Genomic DNA, 13,652 nt, shown 5'->3' with positions numbered 1-13,652 from the left:
TAGGTATTCCCTGTACTAAGCACAATTCAGCAGGAACAGTCCCTAAGTTTGCTCATAGTCTGTACAGAGAGATCCCATAAAACTATGGCAGCATAGGTATTCCTCTGTACTAAGCACAATTCAGCAGGAACAGTCCCTAAGTTTGCTCATAGTCTGTACAGAGAGATCCCATAAAACTATGGCAGCATAGGTATTCCCTGTACTAAGCACAATTCAGCAGGAACAGTCCCTAAGTTTGCTCATAGTCTGTACAGAGAGATCCCATAAAACTATGGCAGTATAGGTATTCCCCTGTACTAAGCACAATTCAGCAGGAACAGTCCCTAAGTTTGTTCATAGTCTGTACAGAGAGATCCCATAAAACTATGGCACATAGGTATTCCCTGTACTAAGCACAATTCAGCAGGAACAGTCCCTAAGTTTGCTCATAGTCTGTACAGAGAGATCCCATAAAACTATGGCAGCATAGGTATTCCTCTGTACTAAGCACAATTCAGCAGGAACAGTCCCTAAGTTTGCTCATAGTCTGTACAGAGAGATCCCATAAAACTATGGCAGCATAGGTATTCCTCTGTACTAAGCACAATTCAGCAGGAACAGTCCCTAAGTTTGCTCATAGTCTGTACAGAGAGATCCCATAAAACTATGGCAGCATAGGTATTCCCTGTACTAAGCACAATTCAGCAGGAACAGTCCCTAAGTTTGCTCATAGTCTGTACAGAGAGATCCCATAAAACTATGGCACATAGGTATTCCCTGTACTAAGCACAATTCAGCAGGAACAGCCCCTAAGTTTGCTCATAGTCTGTACAGAGAGATCCCATAAAACTATGGCAGTATAGGTATTCCCTGTACTAAGCACAATTCAGCAGGAACAGTCCCCTAAGTTTGCTCATAGTCTGTACAGAGAGATCCCATAAAACTATGGCACATAGGTATTCCCTGTACTAAGCACAATTCAGCAGGAACAGCCCCTAAGTTTGCTCATAGTCTGTACAATGATTTCACTAGACTACAGAATTCCAACAATGCAGAGGAAGGAACAATTACATGTACTAATTATTTTAAAGTCCACTTATAAGAAGAAATGAATGTATAGGGGAAGCTGCTGAGAATCACATTATTGGGTGGATGTGCCAAGATTGTAACCCTCCCAAAAGTGGCCAGTGGGTATAGGGCAGATAATATTTGCACCAATAAGTGCACAGTGCCCTGGGCTTTGGTGGGTATCAGGCAATACTGTAGGTGCACATTATTATTATTATATCACTAGGGGAGCAGGGACCCCAATAATGACTCCAGGGGGTTCTCTGTACAATGTCACCCCTCACACAGGCACGTCAGATGGGACAGTTACCTCTCACAGGGTGAGTTCTAGGAGGGGAGTCGGCACACACAGGGGTACAAGTTACAGACGTGTGATTGGGAATAAAAGTTTTGCAGCACAATACTGCGGATGCTTTGTGGCCTCCTTCATACGTGTATTGATGAATCGTTTGGTCCTTACAGTGTGACCCAATTAAGAAGGTGAGTCCACTTAATAAGTGTTAAGGGAAGCGCTGGGAAAGTTGCATAAGAAGTAACAGACCGGGGCTTGTGCTGAGGATCCGCTGTGTGTTGTTCCCTTATGGCCCTACAGTAAGTGGGAGGATAAATTACACAAGAACTGACACTTTACTGCTTCTATAAAAGCCCCCACACCCCCTGTCCAGCTGTAGATTTGCCCCCACTCCTGTACCCCCCCCCACCATTTGGTCTAAACCTTCAACTTCAGCTTCTTTAACTTCATTTCACACCCCGACATCAAGTCACTGCCCCCACAACACCGATACACACACATTAGAGACTAATTACCCCCTTCCTCTCCTACAGCAAAGCAATGAAACAGGGGGGGTCACAAGCAGGGAATGAAAGGGAAAATAAACCCTCAGCACATATCCCCCCGCCCCCCGTTTGCCAATAGCAGGGGCCCCATTATTACCAAAAACACAGATGACTTTATGCTGAAACTCTGCCCATTTCTACTGTTTTATCTCAGTAAAAATGTTGTTTCTGAACAAGTTATTGACATTTAACTGAAATAGCACATGGAGGAGTGGCCCCCACATGTAAGAGCTGTAGGGCCACACACACCCCAATACTACAGCCATAGATCCATGTAACATCACTGCCTCCTGGTGGTCAGCAGAGGAGTTGCAACTACACAGTCACCTTATTGCAAAAAGGCCACAAATGAAGGAGCTGCAGCAATTGAGTTTACTGTGGCCCCTACACTGAATCATTTATACAACTATAAACATGGCTTCTGCTTTATAGCAATGGATAATCTACTAGACACCCCGTATTCATGGAATAGCACTCGAGTCTATAAATAAGAAGCCAGTGAAATGATCACTAAATGTTCCACCAGCCATTAATATTAATAACAAGTGATTGGATCCAGCCATTAATATTAAAAACAAGTGATTGGATCCAGCCATTAATATTAATAACAAGTGATTGGATCCAGCCATTAATATTAAAAACAAGTGATTGGATCCAGCCATTAATATTAAAAACAAGTGATTGGATCCAGCCATTAATATTAATAACAAGTGATTGGATCCACCCATTAATATTAACAACAAGTGCTTGGATCCACCCATTAATATTAATAACAAGTGCTTGGATCCAGCCATTAATATTAATAACAAGTGCTTGGATCCAGCCATTAATATTAAAAACAAGTGATTGGATCCAGCCATTAATATTAATAACAAGTGATTGGATCCAGCCATTAATATTAAAAACAAGTGATTGGATCCAGCCATTAATATTAATAACAAGTGCTTGGATCCAGCCATTAATATTAATAACAAGTGCTTGGATCCAGCCATTAATATTAAAAACAAGTGATTGGATCCAGCCATTAATATTAATAACAAGTGATTGGATCCAGCCATTAATATTAAAAACAAGTGATTGGATCCAGCCATTAATATTAATAACAAGTGCTTGGATCCAGCCATTAATATTAATAACAAGTGATTGGATCCAGCCATTAATATTAAAAAAAAGTGATTGGATCCAGCCATTAATATTAATAACAAGTGCTTGGATCCAGCCATTAATATTAATAACAAGTGCTTGGATCCAGCCATTAATATTAATAACAAGTGCTTGGATCCAGCCATTAATATTAATAACAAGTGCTTGGATCCAGCCATTAATATTAATAACAAGTGATTGGATCCAGCCATTAATATTAATAACAAGTGATTGGATCCAGCCATTAATATTAATAACAAGTGACTGGATCCAGCCATTAATAACAAGTGATTGGATCCAGCCATTAATATTAATAACAAGTGCTTGGATCCAGCCATTAATATTAAAAACAAGTGATTGGATCCACCCATTAATATTAATAACAAGTGCTTGGATCCAGCCATTAATATTAATAACAAGTGCTTGGATCCAGCCATTAATATTAAAAACAAGTGATTGGATCCAGCCATTAATATTAATAACAAGTGATTGGATCCAGCCATTAATATTAATAACAAGTGATTGGATCCAGCCATTAATATTAAAAACAAGTGATTGGATCCAGCCATTAATATTAATAACAAGTGCTTGGATCCAGCCATTAATATTAATAACAAGTGCTTGGATCCAGCCATTAATATTAATAACAAGTGCTTGGATCCAGCCATTAATATTAATAACAAGTGCTTGGATCCAGCCATTAATATTAACAACAAGTGCTTGGATCCAGCCATTAATATTAATAACAAGTGATTGGATCCAGCCATTAATATTAATAACAAGTGATTGGATCCAGCCATTAATATTAATAACAAGTGCTTGGATCCACCCATTAATATTAATAACAAGTGCTTGGATCCAGCCATTAATATTAATAACAAGTGCTTGGATCCAGCCATTAATATTAATAACAAGTGCTTGGATCCAGCCATTAATATTAATAACAAGTGATTGGATCCAGCCATTAATATTAATAACAAGTGCTTGGATCCACCCATTAATATTAATAACAAGTGCTTGGATCCAGCCATTAATATTAATAACAAGTGCTTGGATCCAGCCATTAATATTAACAACAAGTGCTTGGATCCAGCCATTAATATTAATAACAAGTGATTGGATCCAGCCATTAATATTAATAACAAGTGATTGGATCCAGCCATTAATATTAATAACAAGTGCTTGGATCCACCCATTAATATTAATAACAAGTGCTTGGATCCAGCCATTAATATTAATAACAAGTGCTTGGATCCAGCCATTAATATTAATAACAAGTGCTTGGATCCACCCATTAATATTAATAACAAGTGCTTGGATCCAGCCAGACTAAGGGAATAACACACGTCAGGCAACTTCCCGCTGGCACAGGCTTTGTTTAAAGGGCCACTGCTTCAGACATTCCGCTAAAATAAATCTATATGCAAACATGCATTTTTCCATGTTTTTATTGCTTTTTCACATTTTATTGGCAGATGCTTGTAACTGTATCCTACCAAAATTGTAAAATTAGAAGAAGAAAAAAAACCAGAATAAAATCGTTAACCAGAAAGAGTGCAGAACAAAGACTGGAGTTTGGGAGCAAGGGCTAAAGAAAGAAAGTGAACTATAACATAATGTCTGTGAGAAAGTAAAAGAGAAGAAACTGGATCAGATGTTTGGCATACTAGGTGGCAAGTAGGAGCTCAGCTTTATGCCATCCCGCTGAAACACAAATAGAGAAGCGCTGCTTTAGTTATCTCTCAGTTGGCAGCTTATGAGGCGGACTACAAAGGGTTAAACACATGGCTACACATATTCCCAGCCTCAGCAAAGCTGTTTAAATCCACAAGAGAATGGCTCCGCTTATGTAAAATGCCAGCTAATGTCAACACTATGGCTCAAAATCCTGCCAATCATCACCAGGGGGCATATAATCATCATGGAGCCTCTAAATGGACAATGGAGTTTTCCAGTGCGCACCATCTTCACATGTCTCTCCTGGTCCCAGTTGGAATAGTCCCACTTACACTAAGGCACTCCATACTTGTGTACAATCTCAGCAGCTTAGTACAGGGGATGTGAGGCTCAGAGTGGGAGAGACATAAGGAATGACTGTGAATCAGGGGGGGGGTTATTAGAGGAGTTTTATAAAATCAAGGAAGAAACTATGAATTCTAAAAGTATTTTGGTTTCCTTGCATAATGCTGCCCTATTTAGCCCCCTCCCTCTGTCTCTACTAGAAAACATCACATTGAGCCTCCCTGAAAGTCGTGCAGAGCATTACATTTACCTAATTCCTGAGACGCAGCACCCAGCTTGGCTACAGGTGTTTCTCCCATCTCTCCTTCTTTGCTAGAAATACTTGCAGGGCAATGCTATTTCACACCCCTCTTACAAGGTGTGGATGGTACGGCCATTCTATATGCACAACGGCAGATCTCTCAGCTGCCAGTACCTAACACACATACACACACAAGGTTCCATATAAGGTGGATGTAGAAAAGTAGAGGCAATGCTCTGCAGCTGAGCTGGATGCTGGCAAATACTTTTCTTAAAAGCGCAGCGCTGGTCCCATTGGCAAAGATAAGGAGGAGAGTTGTGCTGGGAGCAGTCTAAAAGACATCAGGAGAAAGGAGTGGAGAGGCCTTGGTGTTGATTGGGCAGGTCACAGGAAATAATCAGCGACGGGCTTCTTGGAAGGGATTCCTCTTGTCTCCTGGGGGGCAGCCTCAAATATAATGAATTCTTTTTGTAGGTGTTCATCCAGCTCAAGTATGGCAGCTACATTCCCACACCTAAAGACAAGACAGAGTCAAACTACAGGACATACAGATGCCTCATACTGTGCAAGTGGGAATTCTCTTTACCTGTAGCAGTAGTTTGGTGCTGACCACACTGTTAAGACCGTCTCATTGAAGTGCCACTTATAACCTTCCATGACAAGTTGATGTGCCCGGCAAATCATATCTATGTTGTTGGCTGCATTGAATTGTGCCACTACATCACTGCCAAAAAGGTAGCCAGCTCCCCTAGGACTCACACCCCATCCCGTAGTATCTGGTATGAGAGAAAGCTCAGTCAGCATTCTACAGAGCAACATATCAAGGTGGTGCCCTAATATAGATCTTTCAGTGGGTCACCATTGTAACGGTCAGCTCTCCATACATCACACAATAACACTGGAAAGCTTTTACCAAAAGATTTAAATTTACCTTCTGGGTCACTCCAGAGCAGGTCACACATGGGTCCATCATGAGGCACTTCTTGCTTGCGATCAATAGTTCTGATCTGATCCAGTGTCTGGATGGAGGGTGAGAGCCCACCATGTACACAAAAGATCTGCCACAAATTGAAACAGATCAAGTCACATGTTGTTTAACAAGTCAGAACATCAAGCCCACACATAGGGGTAGGTTGAAAATCAAGAGAACACACATCCCATGGGGCAATTACAGGAAACAGCCATTCAGATTGCTAGCTCTTGGTTTGTCAGGAGCACAGAAAGTGACAGCAGAAAGGAGAGTGTCTCACCTTGCCATCGATGATAGCTGACAGGCTGAGGTAGTCAAAGATCTCTGTGCAGTACCTCCACACTGTTACTGAGCCGTATTTGCGAAGACACTCGTCGTAGAAACCATAAACTTGTGTGATTTGCCGGCTCTCGTGGTTGCCGCGTATCAGGGTGATCCGATCTGGATAACGAACCTGCAGAATATAAAGAGGAATTATGTGGCCACACAACATCCAGTTGTTACAAACATCAGACTGAGTCTTTCAGGCAGATTCACCAGCACAGTCATTTTCTCTTTAATACAGGACACTGTAACCTAATATAAAGGCTGGACACAATGAGGGAGTTTAACCATCCCAATGCAATAGGGAAAGCCACTCCACCTTATATATATTTATCACTTACCTTCAGTGCTAAAAGAAGGAGGAATGTTTCAACGCTGTAAAACCCACGATCCACAAAGTCACCCATGAAAAGATAATTTGTCTCTGGCACATCACCACCCACCTAAGGAAAGGAGACCAATAAATTGGCATATAAATGTAACATCAGATTAGACACTGTTTAGAACTTTAGAAAGAATACAATTAAAAGAGGGAGCTAAACGGATACTTTCTCAGATTCACAGAGTGGAGATAACCGTTATTTAAACCAATCGACCTGCATGACCCCCGGGCCAGGCAAAGAACATTAATGAGGAGTTTATTTAGTTTAATAAAACATCAGTACACACTGTACTAACTTTAAAGGAGGTAAGAGTGAAAGCAAAATGAAACCAGGGAGCAAGTTATACACTTCTGATCTCAAGGGTTTACACACACAGATACTGATTTTTGTTACTTGTTGCATATAAGAGCATTTTCCATTGATGAACTCACCCTGAACAATTCCTTGAGATCGTAGAACTGCCCATGGATATCACCACAAACCTACGAGACAGAAGAGGAAGATTCTAACCACTATTTGTGCTGCAGCAACATAAGCTCAACAGTTTGCCTGAGAGGAGGAGGTAGTAACACGCTTGCACCTACATTTCTCACCAGTCACTTACCGTAACAGGCGAGTCCACCCGTTGCACATTACTCTCTTCTACAAGAATCTCTCTGGAAAGGAAAAAGAACATCAGCCCATAAGAAAAAATAATTACTTTTTGTTTTGAAACTATAGTAGATACACGTGTGTGTGTGTGAGGGTTTCTAGTTTAAGTTAACTTTTAGTATATTGATAAAATGGCAACTTTTCATATTATTAACCTCTTTCCAGCAGTGAAGGGGCCACTGAGCCCATCAGTCAAAAATGATTGCTCTGTGAGGCTACAATTTTACTGTTATTGCTCAGGTTTTGTTACTTATTTCTCTATCCAGGCCTTCTCCTATTCATTTTAAACCTTCCAAAAAGTTACTAAGCAAAGTATCAGTAGTTAAGGGCTACGTAGATTAGGAGGTCCACAAACAACCTAATATAGAAGATATTTACAAGAATTGGGACTTAATCACTAATTATGAGCCTGTAATTGACACAATTATGTAAGTAAACAGAACCTATAAATAAATAAATAAAAAGCGATATTTATTCACAACCATGCCATAATGCACATTTAAAATCAGTTAAAACCATGAAAAATTAAAATGTTTGTTTTTCATTGTGCACTACCAATATCACCAGGGCGGCTGGCCAGCATACTTAATCGTATATGCCTTTTCCTCACATCTGATTCATATTTATCGATGTTGAAGGTAGGCACTTATAAGAGAGGAATCCCTTCTCCCACATGCAATACCCCACGGTTTTAACTGTGCATTATGGCATGGTTGTAAATAAATATCGCTTTTTATTTATTTATATGTTTTGTTTACTTACATCATTGTGTCATTTATGGGCTGATGATTAGTAATTAAGTCCTAATTCTTGTAAATACCTTCTCCTATTCATATTTCAGTCTTACATTCAAAGCACTACCTGGTTGCTAGCGTAATGTGCACCCTATCAACCAGTTAGCTGCTGATATTGCAAACTGGAGAGCGGCTGAACAAGAATTTAAATAAATAAAAAATGACAGAAAATAAAAACTGAAGACCAATTGCAAATCATTTATCAATCTCTACATTATATGAAAGATTTGTTATAAGGTGAAGAACCTCAGCAGCCAAGGATAATCTAGTTTACATCAGATGAACAATTACCAAAAGCCAGTAATATAAATGAGGTATTTAGTGGGACATATGTTCTAATGTTCATAGGTGCTAATTGGCACAGAGAATTAAAGCTCATGATGATGAAGAGAAATTCTTAACACAAGGAAGACCAAATTCATTTTGGGGTGCCAATATATTGGGCACCCCCCTCCCCCAAGTAAATTCAATTGCAAAGCTTCTCTATGGAAAATAAATGCACTAGGTAGGCATTGTGTCACATTTTTGCCTTTTTTTTTCCTTCTTTTTTCTAGGCAGTCCTGGTGCAGACTTTTACATGTGGATGAGCAGGGGACGAGCAGGGCACTAGCAGGGGACGAGCAGGGCACTAGCAGGGCACTAGCAGGGGACTAGCAGGGGACTAGCAGGGGACTAGCAGGGGACTAGCAGGGGACTAGCAGGGGACTAGCACGGGACTAGCAGGGGACTAGCAGGGGACTAGCACGGGACTAGCACGGGACTAGCACGGGACTAGCACGGGACTAGCACGGGACTAGCACGGGACTAGCACGGGACTAGCACGGGACTAGCACGGGACTAGCACGGGACTAGCACGGGACTAGCACGTCTACTGTTCACGTGCAATTCTAAGTGTAGACAGCTGCACATAATTTAGCTTTCCATGTCCTTTCCCATTAGTTGTATTTACATTATTATTATTAAGCAAGCCCACCCAGCTAAATACTCACCGTGCTTTAGCACACAGAGCTTTCACTTCACTCTCCTTGATGAGCTCACAGCGTCTCAGCTGTTCAATCTGCCTGTCGAGGTCACTGATTTCAGTCATGGTCCCTCCTCAATGAGCCTGTAACTGATGGGGAAAAGGAAAACACTATTAAAAAATTACTAGTGAATTGCCCAGAGACCGTTCAGTGATATTTTTAGTTTTGCTTTTATAATGTATATCCAACAATCGGTTTTATGCGTACATACTGCTATACAACAGCATAAACTTTAACGTGGAAATAGACGCACAGATAATACTGTACAAAATTAATTTCCGTATGATATTTGGAATAGCTAGATCTTGCCTGTTCCACTTTGGCTTAAAATGAGTATCTATGACTATGGCCCCTTTATTGTTGCACCCCATAGATCCGCTCTGGTGGTTCCTGTTAGTGTTTCAATGAATGGTCGGTGAGTCTGAATAGTCCTGGCCAGAAGCACAGTTAAGAGACGGGCACATAGAAGAACCTGACGGGGAACTGCAGTCTAACTGCTGATTGGCTGGCACCCCTAGTCCAAAGTGCTGACAGCTACAGGGTCTGTCGGCAGCTTTTATCAGCCCTTGTATGGGGGGCCTTGAGATAGAGAACTGTGCCAATATAACAGTATAATATAAAACTGTCTGTTTGTGATGGTTTCTATCAGACAGACAACTAGCAGCTCTTTTTTGCTGGCATATTTGCACTCTATTTAGCGGATACCCGGAGTTGTTCCCCTTCTATAAAGGGATACTGTCATGGGAAATAAAAATTTTTCAAAATGAATCAGTTAATAGTGCTGCTCCAGCAGAATTCTGCACTGAATCCATTTCTCAAAAGAGCAAACTGATTTTTTTATATTCAATTTTGAAATCTGACATGGGGCTAGACATATTGTCAATTTCCCAGCTGCCCCAAGTCATGATGGAGATAGTGAGAGACATGTTATATGATGGAGAAAGTGAGAGACATGTTATATGATGGAGATAGTGAGAGACGTGTTATATGATGGAGATAGTGAGAGACATGTTATATGATGGAGATAGTGAGAGACATGTTATATGATGGAGACAGTGAGAGACATGTTATATGATGGAGATAGTGAGAGACATGTGGCACAAGAAATAAAGTCTGTTCAGGTGAGAGACAATAAGTGCACAACTTATAGACTTTTCCTTCTATGGACACCTGGATACAGTGAAGCAAACCAATCAGAACGTCTGACATATATATAGGGGAGGAGCTACATAGGCACAGACCAGCTGACATCTTAGCCTCTATTGGTCATTCTTCAGCCCGCCCACAGGGGACAAGAGCCACTTGAGCCCGCCCACAAGGAGAGAAATGGGCCCTTAGCTCCGCCTACACAGGGGAAACTTTTCCTCCTTCCCCAAGATGAGCTGCTCCTCAGGCACATGATGAGGGTACAGGAGCTCCCCAACATTTCAGGCTCTTACTCGTCTCCTCACAGACAGACAAAGAAATAGAGATAATAATGCGCCAGTTCCACACGGACACACAATCACCTCACACTGAGAGACAACATCCGGGTATCAGAGACTCACACACCGGACAAGCGACTCTGTGTAACAAGCGTCACTCCCACACAAACACACACACACACACAAACCGTCTTACCGCTTCCGCCACAGGCCGGACTCTCTCACCGGATGTGGGTCCCGGGGAGCGGTGTGTGTCGGTATCTCCCCCAGGAGCCTCCGCTTCCTCCTCTCCACACAGCGAGAGCGAGATACCGCGAGAACGTGACGTCAATTACGCGTCTCCGATCTCCCAACTGTCTGTGCGTGCGCGCTCCCAGCCCCGCCCAATAGAAGCTGCGCCCGAGCGCGCCTGGCGGGAAATAGTTTTGTTCCGAGTTTTTTTTTCTGCAACTTTATTAACAAACGTATCGGGACACCAGACACTATCACGTGATGGGGATATTGCGAAAACCGTGTTTTGTGGGTGAAAACCGCTGCTTAGCTTAGTTCTGTGTTATTGTGTTTAGTATTGAGCTCAGTCTGGTTCCTTCTCTTCATTTATTATTCTGACATAATTCACTTCTGTGGGAAGAGCGGCTGAGAGAGGGATTGACTTTGCAGGAGGAAAGATTCAGCGAATCAGAAACCTCTCTCATGAGGAGCCCTCCAATAAGAAGCCTCTCTCATGAGGAGCCCTCCAATCAGAAAACTCTCTCATGGGAGGACTTCGATTACAACAAGGGTTGCCACCTGGCTAGTGTTTAACCGGCCTGGCCAGTAAAAGTGATGGTTGATCCCAATGTTATTAATAGGGAATAAAGATAAATATATAGGAAGGTCAGTGATCCCAATGTTATTAATAGGGAATAAAGATAAATATATAGGAAGGTCAGTGATCCCAATGTTATTAATAGGTAATAAAGATAAATATATAGGAAGGTCAGTGATCCCAATGTTATTAATAGGGAATAAAGATAAATATATAGGAAGGCCAGTGATCCCAATGTTATTAATAGGGAATAAAGCTAAATATATAGGAAGGTCAGTGATCCCAATGTTATTAATAGGTAATAAAGATAAATATATAGGAAGGTCAGTGATCCCAATGTTATTAATAGGGAATAAAGATAAATATATAGGAAGGTCAGTGATCTCAATGTTATTAATAGGGAATAAAGATAAATATATAGGAAGGTCAGTGATCCCAATGTTATTAATAGGGAATAAAGATAAATATATAGGAAGGTCAGTGATCCCAATGTTATTAATAGGTAATAAAGATAAATATATAGGAAGGTCAGTGATCCCAATGTTATTAATAGGGAATAAAGATAAATATATAGGAAGGCCAGTGATCCCAATGTTATTAATAGGGAATAAAGCTAAATATATAGGAAGGTCAGTGATCCCAATGTTATTAATAGGTAATAAAGATAAATATATAGGAAGGTCAGTGATCCCAATGTTATTAATAGGGAATAAAGATAAATATATAGGAAGGTCAGTGATCCCAATGTTATTAATAGGGAATAAAGATAAATTTATAGGAAGGTCAGTGATCCCAATGTTATTAATAGGGAATAAAGATAAATTTATAGGAAGGTCAGTGATCCCAATGTTATTAATAGGGAATAAAGATAAATTTATAGGAAGGTCAGTGATCCCAATGTTATTAATAGGGAATAAAGATAAATATATAGGAAGGTCAGCGATCCCAATGTTATTAATAGGGAATAAAGAGAAATATATAGGAAGGTCAGCGATCCCAATGTTATTAATAGGGAATAAAGATAACTATATAGGAAGGTCAGTGATCCCAATGTTATTAATAGGGAATAAAGATAACTATATAGGAAGGTCAGTGATCCCAATGTTATTAATAGGGAATAAAGATAAATATATAGGAAAGTCTTTATTTTTTCGAGAAAAGGTGGCAACCCTGATTACAACCCTGTCTTATGGGGCCCTCCAATCAAAAACCTCTCTCGTGGGGAGCCCTCCAATCAGAATCCTCTCATGGGGAAACTCCCAATTACAAACCTCTCTTATGGGGGGCCTCTAATCAGAAGCTGCCCACCTGAATGAACAGTGTTACCCCATTCCCTGAAAGGTCTGTAGTAGAAACTGGAGAGGAGTCACAAGGGTGGGGTGACAGGGCTGAGGCCAGTGAGTGGCCTGATGGGCAAGATATTATCCCCTGAGCTGGTAGTATTCAGCTGACCTAACAGGCTACAATAAAGGATCAAGCTGGGGTGCAGCTATAATAAATAATGACCAACTACAAAGCCACTCAGACTAAGCCTACAAGATCCCAGCATGCAATGTATCAATTAACATCCCCATTAACCCCCATGCGTGCCGCCGAGTTTCCAGGGCCTGTCCCATTGGCTGATGTATCAGAGTGTGTGTTGTGATTGGCTGCTGCTGAGCCGGATGCTCATAGGGGCCACATCACATGTTGTTCATTGAGAGTACTGACCACTAGTGGGCATTGCAACGAGACAACAGGTGACGTTTAACTTATGGGGTCCCTGAGAGTCTGTCCCATTGCTATGAGCAAACTAAGGAGGCTGCTGTTGGTGCTACCCTTGGGGGCCACAGCTGCAAAGTAAAATGTCCCTACGTGTGAAAGTGCTGGGAATGATGGCACAGCTATTATACAATAAACATACATCAGCTCTGTGTCCTCTGAATTGTTTGACTGCTAGATTGGATTTGGGGTTGCCGGACTTCTACCATTGTGCACCAGACAGCA

General features: G+C 41.1%; 1 protein-coding gene across 1 annotated transcript; it reads right to left on the bottom strand.

The window, feature by feature from the left end:
- Window positions 1-4,459: 4,459 nt before the first annotated feature.
- ppp4c.S (protein phosphatase 4 catalytic subunit S homeolog) lies at window positions 4,460-11,144 on the bottom strand. Its single transcript, NM_001091769.1, is given in 9 exon segments — window positions 4,460-5,804; window positions 5,877-6,066; window positions 6,222-6,348; window positions 6,541-6,714; window positions 6,926-7,027; window positions 7,399-7,449; window positions 7,572-7,623; window positions 9,402-9,523; window positions 11,055-11,144. Coding segments are annotated over 8 exon segments (924 nt in total). The 5' UTR covers window positions 9,500-9,523; window positions 11,055-11,144; the 3' UTR covers window positions 4,460-5,674.
- Between the last annotated feature and the right edge of the window lie 2,508 nt (window positions 11,145-13,652).

This window comes from Xenopus laevis, chromosome 9_10S, assembly GCF_017654675.1.
Source record: "Xenopus laevis strain J_2021 chromosome 9_10S, Xenopus_laevis_v10.1, whole genome shotgun sequence".
NCBI lineage: Eukaryota > Metazoa > Chordata > Amphibia > Anura > Pipidae > Xenopus > Xenopus laevis.
Note: the sequence above shows the minus strand (reverse complement) of the source record. Positions and strands in the feature narration are given on the sequence as shown.